Here is an 11,378-nt window from a genome sequence, read left to right as displayed (position 1 = left end):
GACCCCCAGGCCTGGGAGCAGGCAGCCTGGGGCACAGCACCTCTGTTCCTCCCAGCTGGGTGGGATGGGATTGTCACCGGGCCATGGGGTGACCTGTGTGCAGCACTGGACCCACAGCTTCTGGCTTTACCTGCTGCGAGGGGATCGAGCCTCAGCCTCAGCAGAGAGTGGGGACAGCCAAATACTTTGGAGGGTGAAAGAAGAGAGGGAGGAAGAGGCTTGCTGTTGGTCTGTTCCTACTATTTTATCCTGAGGTTCTGTTAATGGGTGGACTGACTATCACTCTAAAAAAATCCATATCCTGCAACTTTGCAATTATGTCTCAAATTTTCGTCTCAAATGAAAAACAAACAGGAACCACCACCACCATCCAACCGCGTGTCCTTAACCTGCCAGAACGCAGCAAGAAGATGGGGGAGGAGAAAAAAAAGAGTTGATTTTTTTTTTTTTTTCCCCACAATTTGAACCCAATTTGAGCCGGGTCAGGCCGCCCGTAACCCGAGGGCTGCGGACGGGACCCGGGGGGCGAGGATGGAGAGGCGCTGGTGGAAGCAGAGCGGGGGGATGAGCTGAGGCTCCCTGGCCCCGACGGGGCGGAGGGATGGAGGGCTCGGCTGTCCCCGGGCGGTGCCCCCGCCCCGGCCCGCCCCGCACACCTCGGCCCGCCCCTGGCGACCTGCGGGACCGGCGGGGCGGCTGCTCCGGGGAGGCAGCGACACTGACACTGCTCCGGTGACACCGCTCCGGTGAGGCAGTGACGCTGTCCCGGTGAGGCAGTGACGCTGTCCCGTGGCACTGTCCCCTGCAGGTGACACCGCGGGCGGAGCCGCCGCTGCTGTCCCGGACCGTGTCCCCCGCCCGCTCCCTCCCAGGAGAGGGACCTGCCGCACCCCTGCTCCGTGCCCAGCCTGCCTGCGAAGGAAACCCGAGGGAAAAACCACACGTTTGGTTCTGTTAAGCACCGCGGATGAGAAGAGCGTCCAGTGAGTGTTTTGCAACCCGCCCCCCAAAACAGCTTGGGAAAATGCTTGAGGAGATGGGGTTAGTCTAATCATCAGTGCAGCACTGTCTGTGTCATTACAGATGCCAGACTGAATTTATGAGATCTGCCTCAATTATCCAAATAGTTGGAAATACTATATTTTTACATATTGGGATGGGGCAGTCCGTGCAGGCAGGAATAGCATTATTTGAGTGTGCATGAAGTGCATGAACTAGTTGCAGAAACTATTTTTGAAGTGTTGGATGTTGACTATAGCTATTTTGGTTTGTCTCCAGTATACTCAGTACTGAGTTAATAATCCAGCAACTTCTGTTATGTATTTGCTGAGTATTGTTCACTAATTTAATGGCTTTCTTGTGATGCAGGCAGATAGTTCAGTGCAAATTTTAAATAATTTTGCCTACGGCAATTTTCAGTGGATAATGCAGGAATGTGTTTATTTTAACTCTAGCATTCTTTCTCCTACCTTATCAGCTATCTTTATTCCTACACAGGCCTTATCACAGAGGTATTTATTCATAATCCTTTCTTTGCAGGCTTAACACTCTACACAGAAAGTGAGGCTGTGCACATGCTGAGTACTGGAGGAGAGGCTGAAGGACATCCTGTTTTGTTTCAGCAGTGTTGTTATTCTTTGGGCTGAAATGAAGAATTTGATTCTGTTTTGGAAACATATTTCTGATGCAACCGAACTTCAGTAACCTTTCTGCAGCACGGATTTCAACAAATTATTTTTTTCCCTCGAACAAAGATGCAGAACTTGTCGGTGGTAGAAAGTCTTGCTGATACAGACATATCACACTGTGAGCCTCCCAAAGACCTGGCAGCTGAGGCAGGTGGCGTGTCTCTCGGTGGAAGTGACTGTAACTGCAATGAAAGAACGAGTAATGAAGAAATTGTTAATCTTGAAGCAATGCAGCAAAGCCTCCCTGTAATGAACAGCAAAGGGAGAAGTTGTGAGGGGTTTTCTGAGAGCAGCTTTAGTACCTCAGAACCCAGTGGCTCCTGGGGTGATTTTGAAGGCTTCCAGGAGCCCTTAGACAAACCAGAATTCAGTTGTAACCTTGAAGTTTTGGTGAAGTCAGCGAAAGCTTCTGGAGGCGATGCAAGCAGCGGAGGCTGCAGCATTTCTGCTGCCCAGGTGTGTGCTGAGCCATCCCTGTGCCCGGGGATGCAGGAGGCTTCGGGCTCTCTGAATGAGGTACGTGCTCACAGCAAACAAGGACCACGAATGTTGGTGTCACTGCTTCCTTCACCTGCGGATTTGTGTCTGTGTTCTCTGCACAGGGTAACGCTGCACATGCCGAGCGCTGCCCAGCTACCTCAGGTGGAACAAAAGCTCCTTCTTTACAGTGTTTGACAAATGCTCAAGCTGTGCTGCTGGAGAGCTTTAAAGAATGTAATGCACTATTTTGCTTCTAGGCACTAGGAATAAGTAGGCACATAGGCAAGTAAGCACGTAGGCAGCATGAACCTTGCCCTGAAGGACATGCAATTTAAAATTAAGACAAGAAAGAGCACAAGAAACAGCAAATCGGGAGAGTGGGTGGCAAAAGCAGGGTGGACAGAAATTCTGAGTTGCCTGCAATCTTACTAAAGTAAACCCACATAGCATTGAGTTAGAAATTGAGAAAAACAATGCCTTTCGTTATTTAGTATACTCCCTGAATAATATCAACACTTTTTCTGGAATTTTGGACTGATGATGACACACAAGAAATTAATAGAAATAATATAATTCATTTTTTAGCACAAGTTATAACATTCGCTATTACAATGCTAGAGCTAAAATTCTGAGTAAATAATGCAATGAATTCTTACCAGCACAAAAATAAAGTTTCAGGTAAAGAATTATACCTTGTTGGGATAAACATGTTTCCGTGTGGACCAAACATATATCAGCAAAGGGAAGGAAAGTAACAAAAGGGAAGAAAGAACATAGAAATACAGAACAAAAGCCCCTTGTTCTCACTACTTTCATCCTAAATGACAACATTAGAAAAAAGAGAACAATCAGCTAAGACTTCCATGGGGTTAATCTGTAGCAGCAATAACTTACTGCTTGTAATCTGTTGGGTGAGCTTTAGTGTGTGTAGGGAACCGAGACTTTTCTGGAGACAGGATTTCTTGCCCTTTGCCTAGGAATTTTGCTTGTTGAATAGGTATTACTAGAAAAAGCACAAAGATGCAGGTGGGAAAAGCTGCCCACACTGATTGAGTGAGGACACACAAAATACCTGGTTATTGGTGTTCACAAACAGAGAATCCAAACTTTTTGTAATGCTGGAAATGAGAGACAAGAAGTCTTCTGTTGGAGAAAGAGAATGTTGTAATGACTGAAGCTGAAATGGAATATAGCAGGTTGCTTGGTTTCTTTCCAAAAGCAATAGATCTTAATCTTACTGAAGCCTTTTCTGTATTTTGCATTTGTTAAAGGCAGAAGGAAATGTCCAGTACAAGTTAAATAAGTTAACCAAGGGAGAGAGCCACAGAGCTGCTGGAGATTCCTTGGAATGTAGAATATATGTGTAGCTTGTCTTTATCCCTGTTTTTTGTGTTGTTGAGATGATAAAATCTTTGGACTGGAACTCTGACTTTTGTATGATCAATAGAAAAAAGGCCAGGTGGGTTGGAAGGGACCTCTGGAAATCATCTCAGGTCAGAGGTCTGACCTCAGTATTTATTGCTTCAGTTAATTAAATGACATCAATTCATTTAATCAGAATCATGTATTTTAAGATGGAAGCAATCATTAATTTCCTTGCAATAGCTGGGTGTTTTGCCTACATGACTGAACACTTTGAGGATTTTTCATGTGCTCTTTAAACACTGGGCTTTGAGAGAGAGATTGATGCTTGTGTTTAAGCCATGGGGTATTTTGATATAATAGGATATAGAGGATTTATTCAGAAAATACTGATGTGAACTTTGTACATTGATTTTTTATAATTAGTACAAAGCCACAAGATGAATGGAAATATACCCAAGCTTTGTTTCAAAAACACTCACTGAAATATACAGTAATAAAAGTAATAAAAAATGTCTTTATTGGCTAAACTGTAAATCAGTGACTTGAATGTGTGTTGGAGCAGCACAGAGATACTGCAATTGAGGCAGAGCTGTGCTTCCCTCCATGCTCTCCCTGGGGCTGTAACTTTCCCCATCCCAAAGCCAAAAGCATCAGCCTGGCTTTTCCTTGGCTCCCATCCCACTTCAGTTTTGGTGCCTACCTGGAAGTTATTTTTCGGTTTTTTGGTTGTTTTTTTTTTCTTGACCCTGTATGCTTTAGCAAGTGTTACTTCATGAGCTTCTCGAGCATCCATCAGGATCCTCCATGTTGTATCCCTGCTGAAATAATTTACAAATTTATTGAAAATATTGTGACACTTTGGGCAAGATTCAAAGCAATTTACCCAGGAGTCTTTAAATCATCAGTGACAGGATTTTAGCAAGGCCTTACTTCAGGAGGGAGCAGCATGGGGCACAAATTCTGTTCCTTGAAGCTTGGTCAGGAGTGCAGAAGCCTTTACCAACTCTCTTGATTTTGCCCACTTATCCTTAGATTAAATCCATACTGTCTCAGTGTTCACCCCACTTGTCTGAGTTCAGTGTAATGAGAATGTGCAAATGTTTGAATTACAATTAAATGAAACTGTAAAAACATGGAGTATCCATGCCTAGGGTTTTCAGGCTGAATTGTTGGTTGCTGGGCAAAAACCCCAAACTGACTGGTTCCATTCTTGGGTTCTCACACAGGGCTGCTGCTCCTGCATTGCACTCCCTGGTCAGGTGGTGAAATCAATTAATTTGCTTTTATTTGGAAAACTGCAATAATTCCTTCCTTGAAGGAATAAAAGCTTCCAAACCAGATGGCATGCCTCTAGGATAGGGTGTAAATTATGCATGTTTTCCCTTGTACACGTATTTCTTAGTTGTCAGATAACTCTTCTTACTAGTGCTTGCTTCCACTGTCTGGATCACTCCTGTGCTGTGGTCACTCCTCCAAACCTCCTCATCATCACTGCTGGAGGAGCAACAAGGATTTAAATCTGGCTCTGATTTTTAACACAGGCTGGAAAAAGTTTGGTGCAAACACAAGAGTATAGAAACATCCTCGCCCCAGGTTTTTTGCAGACTTGCTCAGTACAAGTATTTCTTGGTTACTGTAGCATTTGGCAGGTGTGTTACACTTGAATTAGGAGTGTTTGAACACTGAGTTAGCAAAACAAGCTGTTGAATTGATGTGAACATCAGATTTGACGTGGACTGAATTAGCTGAGCAGAAGCAGGAGTCCAAAGTGTTAAATATGCAAGTCTGCAAGTGACTGAGAAGGTGGGAAGTTAAAGACCAAGGTTCATCAGAAACTCTGGGACTCTTGCTTCCATTAATTCTAGGTATTCAAAATACTCAAAACACTGAAATATGAACTCAGTCCCTCTGCTATAAATATGAATATAAATATGAACATAAATATAAATATAAATTCTAAAAACAATAAGACCATCTCTAGAATTATTGTAGTCTTTGGACTAGGTACTTCATAAACTGTGGGGGTGATCTGTATGGTGTATGTAATAAAAATCTCTTTTTTTCTAGGAAGACCACAGCTATGAGGAGATATTTAAGTTGGGCTTTCCAGGAGTCTTTGTGCCACAGTCCAGAGAGTGCATAAGAAGCTTAGAACAAGTTCTTGATGCAAATAATGAAGATATTTGGACTCCTGAACTTTTGAAGAATCAATTTTGGTAATGAGTTTAGATTAACAGTTAAAAAAAGAAAGAAATAAAAAGTTCCTCAACAATTACACTCTTTCATAATTTAAAAATCAATGGTACACCTAATCTTTTTAGTACTGTGCTTTTCAGTGTGTAGCCCTTACCGGTTTTGTAGCACGTTGTTAAAGGAAATGGATGGTGGTTTAGCCACTGGAAAACAATGAAGGGAATATATCAAAATTACAAATTCCTGCTTCGGGTTTTTCCTGCTGTTGGTGTTCCTCCTTATGACTAAGCCTCTGGAATGCCAGAACCCAACAGGCAGCCTGTTCTTCCTGTTTGCTTGTCCTTTCTTTACAGCACATCCCACTTATTTCTTCATCAGTGGAGGCTGCTACTTCTACTAACAACCTACTTGCTTTTTTTTTTTTCCTTCCCCCTCAGTTTTCCCAGTTGGTAACTTCTCATTTGACCAGATGTGCTTCAGAATCTGTGGTGCATCTGGCTTCTTTCCTGGCTATGTTAATAGCAATTAGTATCATTAAGTAAGTTTTCTCTTGCAACAGCTGGAACACTTCTAGTTTTGTTACATGTTTTTTAAGGATCAGCACCTTCAGAGCAGGATTGTAGTTACTGAACAGAGTTGCAGTTATTTTTTCATAACTTGGAGGTTTTGTGTGTAGTAAGCAGTGTCAGACCATACTTGAGAAATGTCTTAAGACTCAGAAGAATTGTAAGTAAAACTTTCAATGTGGGCAGCCTTTCAGCCAAGTTCCCTGCATATGTGTTATATTTTAACCAACATCAAACTTGTGGAGAAATATAATTGTAAAGGGAACTGCACTGTTACAGCAGAGTGCCAAGTAAAAACAAAAATTTCCTGATTTACTGTGATGAGTAACTAAGGTCAATGACAAGTGCAAACTGAAGTAAAGCCCACCTGAATTTTTGTATGTGATGAGTGCAGTGTAAGAATCCAAAACACCACAAAGGAAACTTTCTCCTTCTCGCTGTTTCAGCAGTGAGTGCCTTGGGCTTGTTTTGTAGGACAGGTGAAGTGGGACCTATGGGATGGAGAAAGACTTGAGGGACAGAAAAGGCAAAGTGCAGAACTAACGGGGCTGAACTCTGCCCACATTTCACAGAAGCAGCTGAGTACTGCGAGCTGCTGGCATGGAGCAGTCTGAAATGTGCTGCTAATGCCCTTCTTATCTGAGGAGCACAAACACACACTTACTCTGACTTACTGCTTCCACTAATTGTCATGCCAGCTCATTACCACATTGGGTTGGTAGTTTGGACAAGCACAGAGAGTTTTAAGACAAGTGCTTGTTAGATCAAGGTTAGTATACAGCTGTTTGTAGTGAGAATAACTTACATATGGAAACATCAGCTCAAAACCTCAAACTGTGTTTTGTTTCCTAGCATGGATTCTGGAAATGTGTGGAGAGCACTCAGAGACTTTGATAATTCCCCCAGTTTAAGACATCCCTGGAGTAAATCTCATTGCCAAGAAAACCTCTTGAGTGTTCTCGGAATAGATGCAAATCAAAAGGTAATTGAACAATGGTTTTCCATTCTGCCAGCATAAACACCGGGTTGGGAATCTCATCTTCTGTGAGCTGTACATGCAGATGCATGAGGGACTAGATCTGGGTGAGTCACAGGGTTGGTTTTTTTTAACAGGGAGCTCTTTAAGACAATAGCTTAGTGTTTTCTCATCTTCATGTGTAAGTAACTATGAAATTGTGCAGGATCACACTTTGATTGTCCCTACATTGAAGCCTGCCCAAGGCAGCTCCCTGTTAGGTGGTACACTCAGCTTTGGTAGAGATGGAGAAGCAACCTTCAGGTGCTAGAGATGGAGAATCAGCTCCCTGGTGTGTGTGCAGGAGAACTGTTTACTTGTTTTGCTTGGAGTGAGAAAACTGCTAGCCTCTAATATCTTTCTGTTAAGTGAAAATCAGATCTGAACCAGAGCGGCTGTAACAGTAATTACTGGATGATTTTACTGTGAAGAAACTGAAAGTGTGTTCAACTTCCCCTTTCCTCACATTATTCCTCTGTCTGTTTTTGTGAGGCTTGAGGGAGAGTATGTTTTAATCTGGATTGAAACCAAACAGCAATGTTGAAAGATCTCAAAGAGAAATGTCTCTGTTTAACAATCTATTGTTTTGAGAAGGTGTCAGGGATGGTTTAGAATTCAGTTATTTAGCTGGGATTAATTAGTCACATAATTTTCAGGAGTAACTATTTCAATTGATTATTTGAATGCTGAAGCATGGGGTTGGAAGGTGATGATTTTATGGGCATATTTGACTTTTCATGCAAGTTATATCCAAACAGAAGGAGGGTGCTGAAGGTAGAAACCAGTTTTGCACTTGAAAAAGTCACTTTGTAGAACTGTAATTTAACTGAGAGAATCAGAGACATTTCTCTAACATAGCTAAACTCCCATTCTGCTCCTTTCTTGCCCCCAGCATTAAATCAATGCCCAGGCAGCTTAAACTTGCATCATTCTTTCTTATCTGTTACTGGAAAATTGTATTGTTTTTGACAATACTGACTAAGACACATTTCTCACCAATGCTTTGGTGCTAGTTAAGGCTAATTCTAATTGGAAATGGTTCTTTTATTAATTGAAGTCACAGATTCTTGTGTGTAGGTGATGCCTTGACCAGAACAGAGGCTGGACAGAGTTAGAGAATCAAGTAGGTGTTTATTGAAAGGATCCACCTTGGGCAGTGCAAAACCTCACAGAGGCTGCACCCAAGATGGGCAACAGGCACAAGTTTCTCAGACAGGTGTAAGTTTGGTCTGTTTGCATATCAGAGGCTAATTGTCCAATTACAACTTCAGGTAATGAAGACACATTCCCTGTTTGCTTTTCTCCCCAGTTCACTTTTGTTTATACTCTTCAGGCCTGTGTTGATGACCTTGGTTCTCAGGCCTAAAAGGATTGTTTAGTCTGGCCAAAATGTGTAGAAAGCTAGCTAGCATTCTATACAGAGTTTAGAGTTATACACTAATGCAGTACAGAATCTGAAAAATATAAATCTAAAACCTAAGGCATCATTCATACAACTGGTTTTGGCATAAAATTGTTTTAATGCAAAGGGGGACACATGATAAAATACAGCTTCAGAAAGTAAAATGTAGTGGTTGGCATTTGAAGGAAACTTCTCTTTAGGTTGTATGCACTGAAATCAGATAGAAAAGTACAAATAAATTAATAAATAAAATGTAAATTATGTCTTTTTAGGATGTTTCAGAGAACCAGGCTGATATTTTTGAGGAAGCAAATGTCAAAGATAATGAGGACTTTAGATTTGATGGATTCAGTGTTAATGACTGCAAAGCATTGATCCAGACCAAGGTAAGGATTGTTCTGGAAGTGAGCACTTCAGAGAACCACAGGGTGCATGTTCCTCTCTGCTGTCCCACATCTGTTCTCATGCAATGGTTCAGTCCTGGTAAAACTTTTGGATGTGGAGTTGGTTTTTGCTCTTTGAAACCTCTCTGACAGCTTTGGAAAAGATACCTTGGTGCTTGTTTGTTTCTTCTTACAGCAAAGAAAATTGTGTCATTCTCCAATGCTATAAAACACCTCAGTCTGTTTTTTAGCAAGGTATTTTGGAGAAATATTCTTAACCCAAGATCCCTTCCTCAGTGGAGAATAAAACTGAGCAGCTGTTGTCACTCAGTGGAGACAGTGTTTGGGACACTTTCATTGCTCTGTTTTATCCTCTTTACTGCCTTGGACAGGGGAGGTGTGTAACTGTTCTGGGAATCTTGTACATAAGGGATGATAGGCTGGAAAATTCAGAAATAAAACTTAAAAGGACTGTCCAGCTTATTCCTTCATCATTCAGTTCTGCTTTCTTCAGTGAGTATGTGAGAGGGGATCACAGTGACTGAATCGCACTGGAAATGTGTAAAATACAGAAACAGGGTTTAGACAAAGAAGTGGTTTGAAGTAGACAAAGAAGGAATAAAAGGAAAAATAATTGCAATACAAAGTTAAGGTAAAAGGACAATATTTTTCTGGGATGGCCTCATAAGGGAAAGAACAAACCCTGCAGCTTGGTGTCTCAAAGAAAAAATCATTAAAAAACATATGGTGCTACTTCTAATTTAAAGTAAGTCAAATTGTACAATGTGATGTTTTCCGTTTATCTTCATATTTATGTCTTTTTCTTTTCTCTAAAAAATTAAAATACCTTTAAAAATTATTTTAATGAAAATATAAAAATTAGGCTGGCATATGCAAAGTGATTAACCTCCTGTAGGATGAAAATAATTGACTAAGTTTTTCTTTTTCATTCAGCTTTCTGTGTCACCAGACTCCAGACATGGTCACCTTTTCAGCTGTAACCTCTTTTTGAAGACCACGTCATCAAATGAAAGCACACAGTGTATAACAATCCCAAGGAAGAAGCAGATTTTTGCTGCACACAACCTAAAAATGAAATTTTTCAGTAGTGATGTTTGTTGAACTGAATGCAACTTTTAGCCTTTTTTTTTTTTCCTTTTTTTTGAACTAAATGCAGTTCACCTTCATTTTGTTACTGACTTGGTACTGTAGACTGCAGACATTCTCTAGGGAAGTGACATATTGCTCTGTATGAGGGACCTAAGGCCATGTTGTTACGAGATCTTTCTCCTGTTTAGTTGTGAAGTCAAATTTTGTAATTTTGCCCTGCTAAGTTTTGCTGCAGAGTCATGTCTCTTACAGAAAATGCTGCAGCTGCAACCATGCTCCAAGATAACTGAGGTGGGCTCTCCTGAACTAATGACCCTTCAGGCCTTAATGCCTCTTCAGTCAAAACCCTCTTTCCCTGCCAAAATCTGCACAAGTCTCAGGTGTGTTGTAAGTGCCTTGTCACCATCTCTCCTCATTCTTGCTCCAGTTTGGATCAGCTCAGATCTGTTGCTTTGCCCCTGCTGGGTGGAATGAGAGGAGCCTTCTTCATCTGGGGACTTCCATGGGCTTTAGCAGAATGAAAGTGTTTTATTTTCTGTCTGGTGAAGCCTGCTGTTGTGATAGGGGTGGAGGCAGCAAAATGCTTCATTCTGGCATTGGTTTGTGGCAGAAATAAATCACCTTGTGAAGCTGATTGTCACAGGCCATGCTGGGTTCATTCAGCCACACTTACACCATGCACACCCTGCTTGTAAAAGCTCAGCAGTGTTGCAGTTCAGGACTTACATAATGGTGTAAATTCCTGCCCTTTTAAAATTTTATAGGAACTCTTGACTGTTGCCCATCTTCCTGCATGCTTGAATGCCACAGGGGAGGCACTTCACTGTCATTCAGAAGATTCTCTGTTGGCTCCCTGCCAACTGCAGGAGCTTTATTTATTCATTGGCAGTAACTTTTACACAAGTTACTGATCTATTTGCTGCTCTGCCCATTCTGAATATGAAAATTTTATATGGCTTTTTGTTTTAAGGAGTTACAAAGCATGACAACTGATATTTTATGTCTTGAAAGCAGGGAAAAAAGTTGGATGTTCCAAAAGTAAGCCAGTTAATTATTTAATGAGCATATTCTGTTCTTAGAATTAAGAATACTATAAAGCACTGGCAGACTTCAACCCTTAACCTAGTAAGCTGTTCAGCAGTGACATTACAATGCTGTAATAACTTCAGTAATGCT

General features: G+C 41.5%; 1 protein-coding gene across 1 annotated transcript; it reads left to right on the top strand.

Annotated features, from left to right (window-relative positions):
* The first annotated feature begins 1,545 nt into the window (after nt 1-1,545).
* CLBA1 (clathrin binding box of aftiphilin containing 1) lies at nt 1,546-10,250 on the top strand. Its single transcript, XM_033063179.1, has 5 exons — nt 1,546-2,204; nt 5,601-5,749; nt 7,145-7,274; nt 8,982-9,095; nt 10,047-10,250. The coding sequence occupies exons 1-5, from the start codon at nt 1,755-1,757 to the stop codon at nt 10,212-10,214; spliced, it is 1,011 nt and encodes a 336-aa protein (XP_032919070.1). The 5' UTR covers nt 1,546-1,754; the 3' UTR covers nt 10,215-10,250.
* The last annotated feature ends 1,128 nt before the right edge of the window (nt 10,251-11,378 follow it).

This window comes from Catharus ustulatus, chromosome 6, assembly GCF_009819885.2.
Source record: "Catharus ustulatus isolate bCatUst1 chromosome 6, bCatUst1.pri.v2, whole genome shotgun sequence".
Lineage (NCBI taxonomy): Eukaryota > Metazoa > Chordata > Aves > Passeriformes > Turdidae > Catharus > Catharus ustulatus.
Note: the sequence above shows the minus strand (reverse complement) of the source record. Positions and strands in the feature narration are given on the sequence as shown.

Excerpts from the sequence above, each read along its gene's own strand:
- CLBA1 (XM_033063179.1), top strand. The coding sequence starts at position 1,755 with ATGCAGAACTTGTCGGTGGTAGAAAGTCTTGCTGATACAGACATATCA. Across the intron at positions 2,205-5,600 it reads CTTCGGGCTCTCTGAATGAG|GAAGACCACAGCTATGAGGA; the intron begins GTACGTGCTCAC and ends CTTTTTTTCTAG. Across the intron at positions 5,750-7,144 it reads CTTTTGAAGAATCAATTTTG|CATGGATTCTGGAAATGTGT; the intron begins GTAATGAGTTTA and ends TTTGTTTCCTAG.